Below are 12,589 nucleotides of genomic sequence, written 5' to 3'. Positions count from 1 at the left end.
TGTGTGTGTGTGTGTGTGTGTGTGTGTGTGTGTGTGCGTGCACTCTTAAACTGCTGGATGGAATGAAGTGAAATTTAGTTTCTCATGCCTTGCAACGTGGGAACAGTGATAAGAATATGACAATCAATGTTTGTTTTACACTTCGGTTTACAAGACCCAGTCCCACCAGTTAATATTTGTCCTTGACTTAAAATGAACTCCTCCTCGTAGCATTGCCCAGTAACCCACTGGAATGTAAATAAGTTTTGACAAATTTAAATTAAAAATGACTGTTCCTCTAAAGTCTAAACTGTTAAAGAGCTTGTCGTGACTCCTTAATTTTTCTTTACATTTGCTAAGAGCTCTAGGTAATCAGGTCATGATTAGAAATTAATTTGTGTGAATATTATTGGCCAATCCGTGGAGTCCTTTGAGCTGCTGGTCTAACTAAATGTCTATCAGGCATTTATTCTGATGAGATTCAATCACGCACGTTCTGCCACGGCTTGGAAACGATCATGTTCGACATCTTTCCTCTGGTTGGGAAGAGCAATGCACACAGTGTTCACACATGCAGACAGTTTGTTCCTTTGTCGATATCAACAAGATGTGTATGAGAATCGTATTAAAATACACAATTTCGTGTCTGTCTGTCTGTCTGACTGTGATACATTTGGTCATTACTTATCCACTCTCAACCAAACTTCCTGGGGGTTCTGGGGTTATGTAATGATGGAGGTTTTTGTCACTTAATTTGCCCCCCCCCCAAGAGTTTTCTGCGTTGGACGAATTCCGTGTTAAGGTGTATAAATAGCTTATCGTGGAAATTTGTGGGGCACACCGACAGGAAGTAAAAATGATTATAACCACAAACTCTCAGCCAATTCTGTCCAAGGTATGATTATACCTTCCGAAACAGTCGCTACTGTTGTTTAACACTAAACTGAAATAAATTTTGAGGAAACTTGATGTCCTTAAAGCATTCTATGCTTATCACGTCCCCTACAGACTAACGGATCCAAGCCGTCTCAACTGGCTATTGGCTCTACCTAGAGTTCGACTGCATAGCGAGATCGCAATGATCTTTAGGTAATTTTTAATATCATCCACTTATCGTGGTGGCATTGCTTTCAACTGACCGATGACCATGGTGCATCGCCGCTGCCACCGAGGATGAATTCGATCCGTAGTCATCTGCTACTAGGAGAATTGGCAACCAAACCGACTGAACTTCTCCCTAACCATTGGTGTTACATCGGAGTTTTGTCTTACTCCAAAATGGATATCCCACAAGACGGTGGGGGAAGAGGTTTCATGACACCTATGGCTCACCAGGTGAGTGCATCATTGGTTATCCAAAGGATTTATAACCAAAATTTATGTTGTTGACCAAAAGGTCAACATAGGCCGAAGTTCAACAACTCATCATCATCATCACACCATTTTAAAGCCTTTTTCCCTGAGCAGGGGTTAGCTTTTTGCGGGCTCCAATCATGGTACCCTTTCTTGTGGCAATGTTTTTTTTTACGGCCGGATGCCCTTCCTGACGCCAACCCTTTAGTCGCCTTCGACACGCAGGGATAATTACCAGTATACTGGTGCTTATTTTGCCGACCTTGGAAGGATGACAGGCTGAGTCAACCCCCCCCCCCCCATGTTAATTTAGTGGCCAGCAGGGCTCGAACTCAGGACCCTGAGGATCCCAAGCCACCACCCTAACCACTAAGCCAACTCCAGGCTGGCCTAAGTTCAACAACTAAGGTGGTCAATTTTTTGATTGGCCGAAAAAAAAACAACTAAGGCCGCATTTCTAAAGTTGTCATTTTTCATCCGATTGTCTTGAAGTTGGAAGATAACTTACATTTTGCGTCACTGAATTCGAATAGCCATTTATTTTTGAGGTCAATATCGGCCAAAGGTCAATAACTTAGCTGAGATGTTTAAATTCCTCAATTTTCATCCGATTGACTTGAAATTTAAAGAGGATTTATATTTCATGTCGCTGCATTCAACCAGCCAATTATTTTTAGGGTCAACATAGGCCAAAAGGACAACATAGACCAGATTCTAAAATTGTCAATTTTCATCCGATTCACTTGAAATTTGAAGAGGCGTTGCATATTTGGTGATTGAATTCAATCACCAATTATTGTTGAGGTCAAATTTGTTTTATGGATTTTGCAAGTGTTGTGCTCTGCACGACGTCGTCTTCTTGTTTGTTTGTTTGTTTGTCCGGGCAATATCTCACCCATCCTTCGATCCAGGAAGCTGAAATTTTGGGACAAAAGTGAAGATGTGCTTTAGCAAAAACTACACCTTTTATTTTTTGATTAAGCAATTAATTGATGTATTAATTAATTAATTAATTAATTTCTTTATTTCTCATCTGGGCAATATCTCAGGCACGTTTTGAGTGAGGAAACTGATATTTGGACATGACAGTGACCAAGTGATTTGGCTATAAAGAGTATTTTAGATTGATTGATTAATCAATTAATAAATGAATTATTTTCTTTCTTGCTTGTCCGGGCGATATCTCAGTCATCCTTTGAGCTCGGAAGCTTATATTTGGACATGACAGTGACCAAGTGATTTGGCTATAAAGGATATTTTTGATTTATTGATTCATCAATTAATCGATTACTAATTCATTTTTCGATTAATTACTTAATTTTCAAAAGGTTACAGATTCGGATGAAACAGTGGTGGTTTCGGTATGCTATTTGGCAATTGATTGAGAAATTAATTATTTTACGATTATTTCTTTATTTTAATTCTGCAATTAATCAATCAATTATTGAACACCGCTCCCTCGCAATTCTGACTCCATGTGCTGCAAAACGGCATCGCCGGGGCACTGCGCTGGAGGATTGTTATTTATTTATTTGGCATGGGGGCGGTGTACTTTGACTGTACCGCTAATTGTTTTATTTCTTTTTCACTGTCCATGATCCACATCCATGCATTGCAACTGGAAATACCAGATTATTCACCAACCTCCTCTTGGTTTGTATTATCACATAATTGTCAATCCAAACATTGCTGTTCTCCTCAAAGTTAAGCAGCCATTAATTCCTCCTCCACATTCTCCACCCACTTCATTCTTAGAACACAGGAAAATGAAACTTTCCACTCTTTCCAAATGACCGTCTCCCAATCCAATCTGAACATGTTGATCTTCCCAGTTGACAAGATTTTTTTTTTTTAGGTGTAAGTAAAGACAAGCTTTTTCACTTTCCTTCTTCACTGTCTGCAGCAATTTCATCAAGTCCTCTTTACTTTCTGCCAGCAGTGTGGTATCATCAGCATACCTTGAGTTGTTGATACCTCTTCCTCCAATCCCAACGACAGCCTCCATGTCATCAAAGTTTTTCATAAAAATTATTCCAACCACAAATTAATCAGTCGATTCCATCTGATGATAATCAGGTCAGGTCAGGTATGGGAGCATGCGCCAGAGTTGTACGTCACTGCTTCCACTTTCCGCCGGTACTCCAGGGGCCTCCGTCTGGCCATCCCCCAGGCAGATGCCAGGCCCATCCCCATCTCCTTGAGATGATGGTCAACCTGCAGCAACCACGAGGCACGTGGTCGGCCCATTGGCCTCCTCCACTCATGAGACTCCCTTGCTGAGCGAATCTGGTGAGCAGGATCAGCGTCAGGAAAATCAGCCACATGTCCATACAGCCACAGCTGATGTTCACGGACGATGCAGGTAACAAATCTCATTTGAGTCTCTCTCAATAACGACTCGTTGGACACAAAGTCCAACCAGCGATAACCAAGGATCTCTGAAGAGACCTGGTACCAAAGGAATTAAGTCTCCGTCTCAGATTCCTGGTCAGCGTCCAAGTCTCACATCCATAGAGGAAGACTGGAAGTACCAAGGACCTGAAGACTCAGACTTTCGTCCTCCCACACAGGTACCGGCAGCTCCACACCCCATGATCCAGTGAATCCATGACTCCCCAGGCCCGACCCATACATCTGTTGACCTCTGACTCACAGCCAGCAGAGACATGAATATCACTGCCAAGGGAAGTGAATCTCTCCACGACCTCAACATCCTCACCACAGACGGGACAGAAGCATCCAAGATGTCATTGAAAGCCTGGATCTTCTCTTTGACCCAGGAAACCCGTAATCCCAGCGGCTCTGACTCTTCATTCAGCACGTCGAGAGCCCCCAAAAGGATATCTAAAATCTCCACAAAGATGACTGCATCATCTGCGAAATCAATGTCAGAGATCTTGACATTCCCAAATGATGCACCACAGCTTGATCTCTCCGTCATCCTCCCCAGAATCCAGTCCATACAAGTGCTGAAAAGTGTGGGGGCAAGTACACACCCTGACAAACTCCAGTAACAACTGGAAATAAGTCAGAGATTGCACCACCACATCTCACAGCACTCTCAGTACCAGAGTAGAGTTCAGACATGAGATCGATCAGTTTTGGTGGCACCCCACGAAGACCAAGAACCCTCCAGAGGACATCCCGATTCATTGAATCGAATGCTTCACAGAGATCAACATAGGCTGCAAGCAGCCCCTGGCATAACTCTCATCTGCGTTTGGTGAGGACACGAAGAGCAAGGATACGGTCAATCGTTGACCTCTTTGGTGTAAAGCCTGGCTGTTCTGGACGCGGGTGCTCAAGCAGATGGTGGTGAACACTATCAAGAATTATCCGAGCAAAGACCTTGCCCGGCACTGAGAGCAGCGTCACCCCTCGGTAGTTCTTGCAGTCTTGGTGATCACCCTTCCCTTTCCAGAGAGGGATAACAAGGCTCCTCTTCCAGTCAGTTGGGATGATGCCTGTGTTCCAGGCAGAGCACAAAACTGCATGCAACGACACGAGTGCAGCATTTCCACCAGCCTTGAGAAGTTCAACATGGATGCCACAGATCCCTGGAGCTTTACCCTATTTCAACCGGTTCACCACAGCCCGTGTTTCCACAAGCGTAGGTGGACCACAGTTGATTCGAGGGTCAGCAACAGGGATTGTAACACCCTTGACCTCTGACTCGACAGTTGGGGGATCAGCCTGGTACAACCGCTCAAAGTAACCGGCCCAGCGGGCCTTCACTTCAGACTCCTCTGTCAAGAGCCCACCACCCTCTGCTGTAACTGCAGTACACCGAGGGATGGGCTTGGATGAACGCAATGTGCGAATTTCCCTGTAAGTGCGATGAGAATCACCTGTCCACAGGTGATGCTCTACCCCCTCACAGATTCCTCGCACATAGGCCTCCTTGTCCACCCTCAGTGCACGTACAGTTTTACGCCTCAGCTGCCTGAACAGCTCAACTTTGCCATTCATCCTGGCCTTGCGACTCTGGTCAATGGTATCAAGTGTCCCTTGAGAGAAAAAATTTTTTTCACCCTATGGTGAGTTCCAAGACATCCACCGGCAACATCAAGGATGGTGGTCTTGAAGGCACTCCACAACTCTTCAGGACCCCCAAAGCACCCAGACCCCCCAAATCTCCACTCAGCTTGTTTGCAAACTCCTCAGCTACTCTCTCCCATCCTTGAGCTTGCCAACATCCAGCCTTGGCTGGGATGGTACCATTCTCCAGGATTTAAGGTGCAACGGCTACAACAAACTGGTGGTCAGTATTTAGGAACTGAGCATTCTGGTAGACCCTTCAGTTCTGGATCATCTTCCAGTGACCATCAACAAGCACATGGTCAATCTCCTTTGCCACACCGCCAGCATTGGAATACCAAGTCCAGCGATGACCTTGTGGGTGCTGAAACCATGAACCGGCCACCCTAAGTCCATGACTTCTTGCAAAGTCAAGGAACTTAGTGTTATTCAGGTTCACAGTTCCAGACCCATGGGGACCAACACACGTCTCATAACCATCCCTTTCAGTTCCAGTCGATGCATGGAAATCCCTCAAGACTAGAAGTGTATCTCATCTGGGGCACTGATCAACCACAGACTCGAGTGTGGCGTAGAATGCATCCTTCACGGTGAGATCACTCGCCTCAGTCAGAGCAAATACAGAGACCAGGGAAATGACACCTAAGGAGTGACGAATCCTTAATCTCATAATACACTCATTGACCAGTGTTACCTCAATTATCATTGGAGTCAGCTTATTGGACACAGCTACAGCAACTCCTTGGGAATGGTAACCATCAGAGCGACCAGAACAATAGTAGGTGTAACCACCCACCATGATCTTGTCGCAATCAGGTCTCTGAACGGCAGAGTGCTGCAGTATTGATGTTCAAACACTTGAGCTCAGATGATAATAGACACAGGTGATCATCCTCTCTTAGGGATAGGACATTCCAGGCACCCAGGGGACCACCTCAGGTTAACCCAAGGAGACCACCGTCTGGTGGACGACACCTCAGCACCACTCCGACACACTCCCCTGCAATTTGACCCGGGAATGTTACCCCGTGGTTTCCCTCCTATCATCAAAGATTGGGGGTCCCAAAGGCTTTGCCCCAATCCCGTCATCCGGTGAGCTGCCCTGCAAAGGAGAGCTGCACAGGAGGTACTCCCATGGAGTGGGTTTTCAGATTTTTTAATGCTTCGAGAATGCTTTGCAGAATGAAGGGTTTTACAGTGGCCGGAGTGCAAATCCTGCCACCAACCTCCTAATAACTGAACTAACCCAACTTAAGTAACCCAATGAAGTGATCCAACTGCAGGAGGACGTCCGCAGACACAGTTGGGCACTAGATATGGATGACCGTTGGCTCACAAGGAGCTCCTCTGTCCTTTGACAGATTTTGTTTTTAATCCTGCTGGGTGTCCATATCCAAACACCCTCAAATGGCATCATGATAACTCGATGGTATTCATGGAATATTTACCCTGCGCAGTCTTGAGAAGGACTTGGTGCAAGCCAACTCCTCTGCTTTTTAAGGGTTTTTTTTATCTTATCCAATATGGCTGCCAGACTAGTGACCGATGCCACTTTTATCAAACTATATTTCCCATGGATATAGTCAATGAATTAATTAAAGTTTGGCATTTATCGGTTAAGTGGTTTAAGAGAATAAGATTTTTTTAAAGATTTTTGCTTAGATCCAACATGGCTGCCACATTGCACGAGTCAAATGATGACGTCATAATGAAGGCACCGATGACATCATCATTAACATATCTTATTCCCCATGGGGAGTACTTGACAATGAGCCATATGTAATTTTTTTCCATGGAGCGGTTTCCGAGATATAGAGGTGCAAAGTTTTTTTTTCGGTTTTTCCAAGATGGTGCCTGTACCACTTGACCTATGACGTCATAATTGTGACTAAAACATTCAGGAGGAGGCGCACCTATTTGGAAAATTTGGTGTCATTCGGACCAACAATTGGAGAATTATTTTTCATACTGACCAATCAAGCTTTGCACTTGTCGAATTATAACTCATAATGAAGGTACCACTGACATCATTAACATATCTTATTCCCCATGGGGAGTAGATTACAATGAGCCATGTCTCAATTTTTTCCACGGAGTGGTTTCGGAGATATAGAGGGGGAAAGTTTTTCCGTTTTTCTGAGATGGTGCCTGTACCACGTGATATATGACGTCATAATTATCATTGAAAATTTTTGCAGGGAGGCACACCCGTTTGGAAAATTTTATGTCAATCAGACTAACGATTGTTGAGAAAATGAATTTTTAAAATGCAGGCACGTACGTACTTACGGCGCATGGATGCGACTGATCGCTTAACCCGGCTTTGCACTTCATGGAACGCAGAGTATTAACGAGATATCTGTGATCACAAAGCGATTACCAGTGACTTAACCTTGGCCTGCAATCCAATGATGGCCATATTTTGGTTGGAACACCATATTACCTTGACCTTCAACATTTTGGGATATGTCTAGGAAAATATGTCCCCATCTACAGTCTATCCAGAAAACGCAACATCATGAAAATCAGAGTAACATTCAAGTTATGATCAAAAATATGTTGTTTGTTAATTAGGTCACAATCCTAAAAAAAAAGTAGGTCAAGGACACACACAACTTCAGTGGAGGTCCACGATTATGATGCAAAAACATCTTGGAAGGTCAAGCGGTCTTTGAAATTCTGCATTGATAAAATTAAGTGATGACAAGAAAATGCGTTATTTTTTCAGACCATCATTTGACCTTGACCTTTCACTCGGGGGGGGGGGGGGAGGGAGTAATGATACAAATTAAGCAAAAATTTACCCTACTTTGAAGGAAATATCAATCCGATAAGACAAACCTTAGGTGCGTTATGGTGAAAAATGTTAAAATGTCTATAATTGTCATGACCTTAAAAATGATGTCAAGGTCAAAAAAGTTATGTTGACCCCGCATACTTTTTTATTCCAAATATTGATGCAAAATTTAATTCTGAAAGTCTCAGCCAGCTCCGAGATACAGCTTGGTCATTGGCAGAAAAAATGGAGATTATCCTCAATGGTGGTTTGTGCTCCAAGGGGTGTAAGTTCTTGATCTTTAATCCAGAGGGGTATGATGTAAATTAAATGTAAATGCACTTTGCCCTAACCTATCTGGCGAGGGAAATTTCATTCCGATCGGACAAGCTTCAGTCGAGTTATGGTGAAAAGTGTTTAAAACGACTATAATTAGGTTATGACCTTTAAAATTAGGTGAAGGTCAAAACAATTAGGTCAAGCCCGCATATTTTCTATTCACATTATTGATACAAAATTTAATTCTCAAAGTCCCAGCCGGCTCTGCGATACAGCTCGGAAATTGATACAGTTTGGGAATTTGGAGCTTTGGGAGTGCAGGAAGAAAATAAATAAATAAATAATTTCCTAATTGGTGGTTTTTGTACTCCCTGGGGGTCCTGGAAACTGTGTGGTGCCATTAACAATTGGGGGCACTAATTGTAGAAACGAAACTGACAACAGCATTGTTACTCTTGTTTTTAGATCCTCGTGGAGGATCTCTAAGTTTTACTCACGTTGTTGTTCTTCATCTTCTTCTTGTGGACTTTTTTGTTTCACAGCCTACAGTTTTCATCGAAACTTCCTGAAACTTGGCGTATGTATGTAAAAATACCCTGCGCAGACAGTAACCATCTCCGATTTTGAAAATTCCTCCTAGAAAAAAAAGTTATGACGTCAAAATATCTCCGCTAATGGAAATCGCCTAAAAAATTATCTCCAAAACTTGGCAAGCTTTTTGAATTCTGTTTGTGGGAATCGAACAGGGCATTAGCAAAGATGAATTACCGCACATGTGATACATCACTATGACGTCATATCAATTTTTATGATGTCATATCAATTTTTATGACGTCATTCCTATTTTTTTACATTTTTTTGTTTCACAACCCAGAGTTTTCATCGGATCTTCGTGAAACTTGCCATGTATATGCAGAGAGCCCACGCGCAGGCAGTAACCATAGTCTCCGATTTTGGAAATTTTTCCCAGAAAAAAAGTTGATGTCATAATATCGCCGCTAATGGAAATCGCCTATACCATTATCTCCGAAACTAGGCAAGCTGTTTGAGTTTTGTTTGCGGGAATCAAGCCGGGCATTCGCACAGATTATAATTGATCGCAAACCCGATACATCACAATGACGTCATATTAGTTTTTATGACGTCATCATTAAGTGGACGAGGATCTCAGCTCATTTGAGATTGTTAGATGTCTGTTTGTGTTCATTGACACGAAAAAAAACGACTGATGAAGAAGAAGTAGAAGTAGAAGTAGAAGAAGAAGAAGACTTGTATAAAAGTAACACCGTACACCTGGCCACACCTCAACGCCTCAAACGCGGAAGGCTGCCCAGCGAGTCGTGGCACGATGCTGCGCTCATCATCCTCATGCTCGTCCAGTGAGGGCGAGGTGGACCAATTGCCCCGCGAGAGGAATTTGAAGGGTGTCAATTCGAAGGGACAGCTGCAGGTGCAGGTGCATCGGGCTCCACCACTCGCACCGTCCCTGACCCCGTCTTCGACCCCGTCAGTATCACCTTGTCCCTCGCCCGTTCAAACCCTGTCCTCACGTTCTTCTCTCGCGGGTTCATCATCGAGCGTCCAGGGGACGACCCTCGCCCCGCCCGCGCAGTCTCACTCCGGCCAAGCTTTCCCGCCGAGTCCCCGTCCGCGCAGATCGAGACCCGCGCGCGATGATGGAGTCTCTGACCGGGGACTCGGTCCGGACCAACGGCGACTGCAGCTGTACGTGCTGCTGGCGCGATGCGCGTCCCTGCCGTTCTGCGCCAAACAGCCTCCCGAACTCACGCAGCAGCGACTCAAGGTGCGCCGGGCTTGGGAGGGACCATGGACGTTCCGCCGGGTTCCTGCTGCACTTTATAATGTCACCTTCCGTTCGTGTGTCTTTATGTTCACGTTTGCTTGAAATGCCATCAGATGTTTTATTTATTTATTTATTTATTTATTTATTTATTTATTTATGACCTCTGTTTACCATCATGCCCTACCTTTTGGAAGTTTAAGCCGGCTGTCCTTGCGTACTTGTTTGTGGACATTTTTAAGAGTACCCTCGCTGTCGAAGCTCTCTGCAGTGAAGAGTTCGAGTGTCCAGGGTGAACATGTGGTGGTGCACCATACATGGTTGATGAAATATACTTGTAAGAACCATTTTGTTTAGTGCACAAAGGTCATGTTCGCACATCCCTTAGCTCTCTTTCTCCTTGTTCCAGGGGTGATGTAGCCTCCCCCCCCCCCCCCAAGTCTGAAGGGTCTGAAAGGGTCTATTTTAATTGAAAGAAAATCTAACAGTTCACTTTTCTTCTTTGATGGCCACAATTGCTGCCACGTTCTTGTGAGGTTGGCCAGAGGAAGCTTGGCCCAAGTCTTTCACGAACCGTCTGACCAGGCTTGAAGTTCGACGAAGCAGTTACGGCAGGAATTTGTAATTCCTTCATGGTGCCGGCGAAAGCTCGCTGACTCTTTGTGAAGGACACCATGGGATCTTCAACGTCCACCACCAAATGCTGGCAGATGGGACTTGCATTTAACGTCCATCCGAGGAACACACACACACACACACGCATTGATGAATCGTCCTGCCTGTGAAACACCGGGATTGGAGTTGATAGGTGGGTCGGGATTCGAACCCATGCTATGCAGCTTGGAGTGTGCTTACCTCGAGGCCATCCTACAAGCCCAAAATCCAACAATTCACTATTTCAAAAAATTATTTTTACAACTATCATCGAGCAGGTTTACAAAAACGATTTCAAACCATACATTTTGTTTGTATGTTTTAATATAGTTGAGCAAGCCTGGTGTGTTGATTTTGTGGTTAGGGTGGCTGGCTTGGGGTCTTAGGGCCCTGCGACCGTTGAATTTACATCAGGTGGGGTTGACTCAGCCTGTCATCCTTCTGAGGTCAGCAAAATGAGTACCAATGTACTGGTCGAGAGGCACAGCATCAGCGGCACAGCTGTGCTTCCAGGAAATGATAGCGACCTGGCAGCCAAGCTGCCATATGCAAGAACAGAACAGAATATAGACGAAGGTTCATTTCAGAGCTTGTATACAAACTACATGCAGAATAAAGACATTAGTAAACATCAATGTGTTTTTTTCATGTAAACTCTGGACATAATGGACATATGTATGTTTGTATGTAGATATGCATAATGACCTGGGGTTCACATGAGAACACGGACAAGCCAACCTGATGATGTAATATATTGTTCCGAATTCTGGCCCGTCTGGCGTGCGATCGGCCACGTAACTCAAATCGCGACGCGTCGCCCACCGGAATGGACAATTCTGTCGTGACCCTCCTGGAACTACCGCCAGGAGCCAGTCACGGGTGGGGGTTTAACCTCACCACGATCGTGCCAATTGCCCACCCGCGCAGGATTGGGTTGCTCGCCAAATTCGACCTACCTAAGTACCTGTGCGAGTGGTCGACCGGGCGATCGTACCTCACCGCAGGTCGACTTCGGACACGAACCGCTTAAGCGGCTCGTTCCGTGCTGCAGGGATAACCGAGCGGCGTTATCGTGGACCTCGACGGTTCAGATTACTTATCGGGTGTTTCAACCCACTACCAATCCCTTAGGTGATGCAAGATGGAACTTTCACGGAGGAAAGGACGCAACGAAACGGGAAAACAGTTCAACAAGCAAGCACCTTTATTTCACAGACATAACACACACACGTAAGGCAGTAATGCAATGTGCAGCAAAAGCAAAATGCAACAAAAGCAAAAGCACTACTACTGACTATAATTATTTACAACACTTAAACAATTATACTTGTCGGGACTCGGCGCCACATCATTCATTCAAAATAAACAGGGAAGACGTCTCCATAGGCAGGGAGGTAAATGGGGTCTGTGGACCAAATGTGCGCGGAACCTGGATGAGCGGCCAGGTCCACGAGACCGAAAAGGTCTTACCCGCGTCCTCGTGACGCGATGGCGGGCGAGCCGCAATATCAGCGCAGCTGCGCCCCGACTCCGTGCCCCTGGCGTGGTCGGTGAGCCCTCTCCGGCGTGCTCCGCGCAAGCACGGTTTGGTTCGCACCACGGTTAGGGTGGGGAATGAATGGGGCCACCGGCACTATCTCAGCATGGATGGGGGGGGGGGAATTGTTGATGCTCAGGGTCGAGCGAGGGGAATGGCTGGCCGGCTTGGT

General features: G+C 45.1%; 1 protein-coding gene across 4 annotated transcripts in view; it reads left to right on the top strand.

The window, feature by feature from the left end:
• Positions 1-9,715: 9,715 nt before the first annotated feature.
• The window catches only part of LOC147019673 (calcium-dependent secretion activator 2-like), a 100,786-nt gene continuing 97,912 nt past the window's right edge, over positions 9,716-12,589 (top strand). For 3 of the 4 annotated variants that reach the window (XM_085894294.1, XM_085894296.1, XM_085894293.1), the window contains exon 1: positions 9,716-10,229. In XM_085894294.1, the coding sequence (XP_085750420.1) occupies positions 9,774-10,229 (456 nt within the window). In that variant the 5' untranslated portion in view covers positions 9,716-9,773. The remainder of the gene's footprint in view (positions 10,230-12,589) is intronic. The other variant, XM_085894295.1, reaches the window with a different exon arrangement.

This window comes from Eptatretus burgeri, chromosome 9 (genome assembly GCF_056783735.1).
Source record: "Eptatretus burgeri isolate ZD-2024b chromosome 9, Ebu_testis_v1, whole genome shotgun sequence".
Taxonomy (NCBI): Eukaryota; Metazoa; Chordata; class Myxini; order Myxiniformes; family Myxinidae; genus Eptatretus; species Eptatretus burgeri.
The sequence above is the reverse complement of the archived record's forward strand: the minus strand, read 5'-3'. Positions and strand labels throughout refer to the sequence as shown.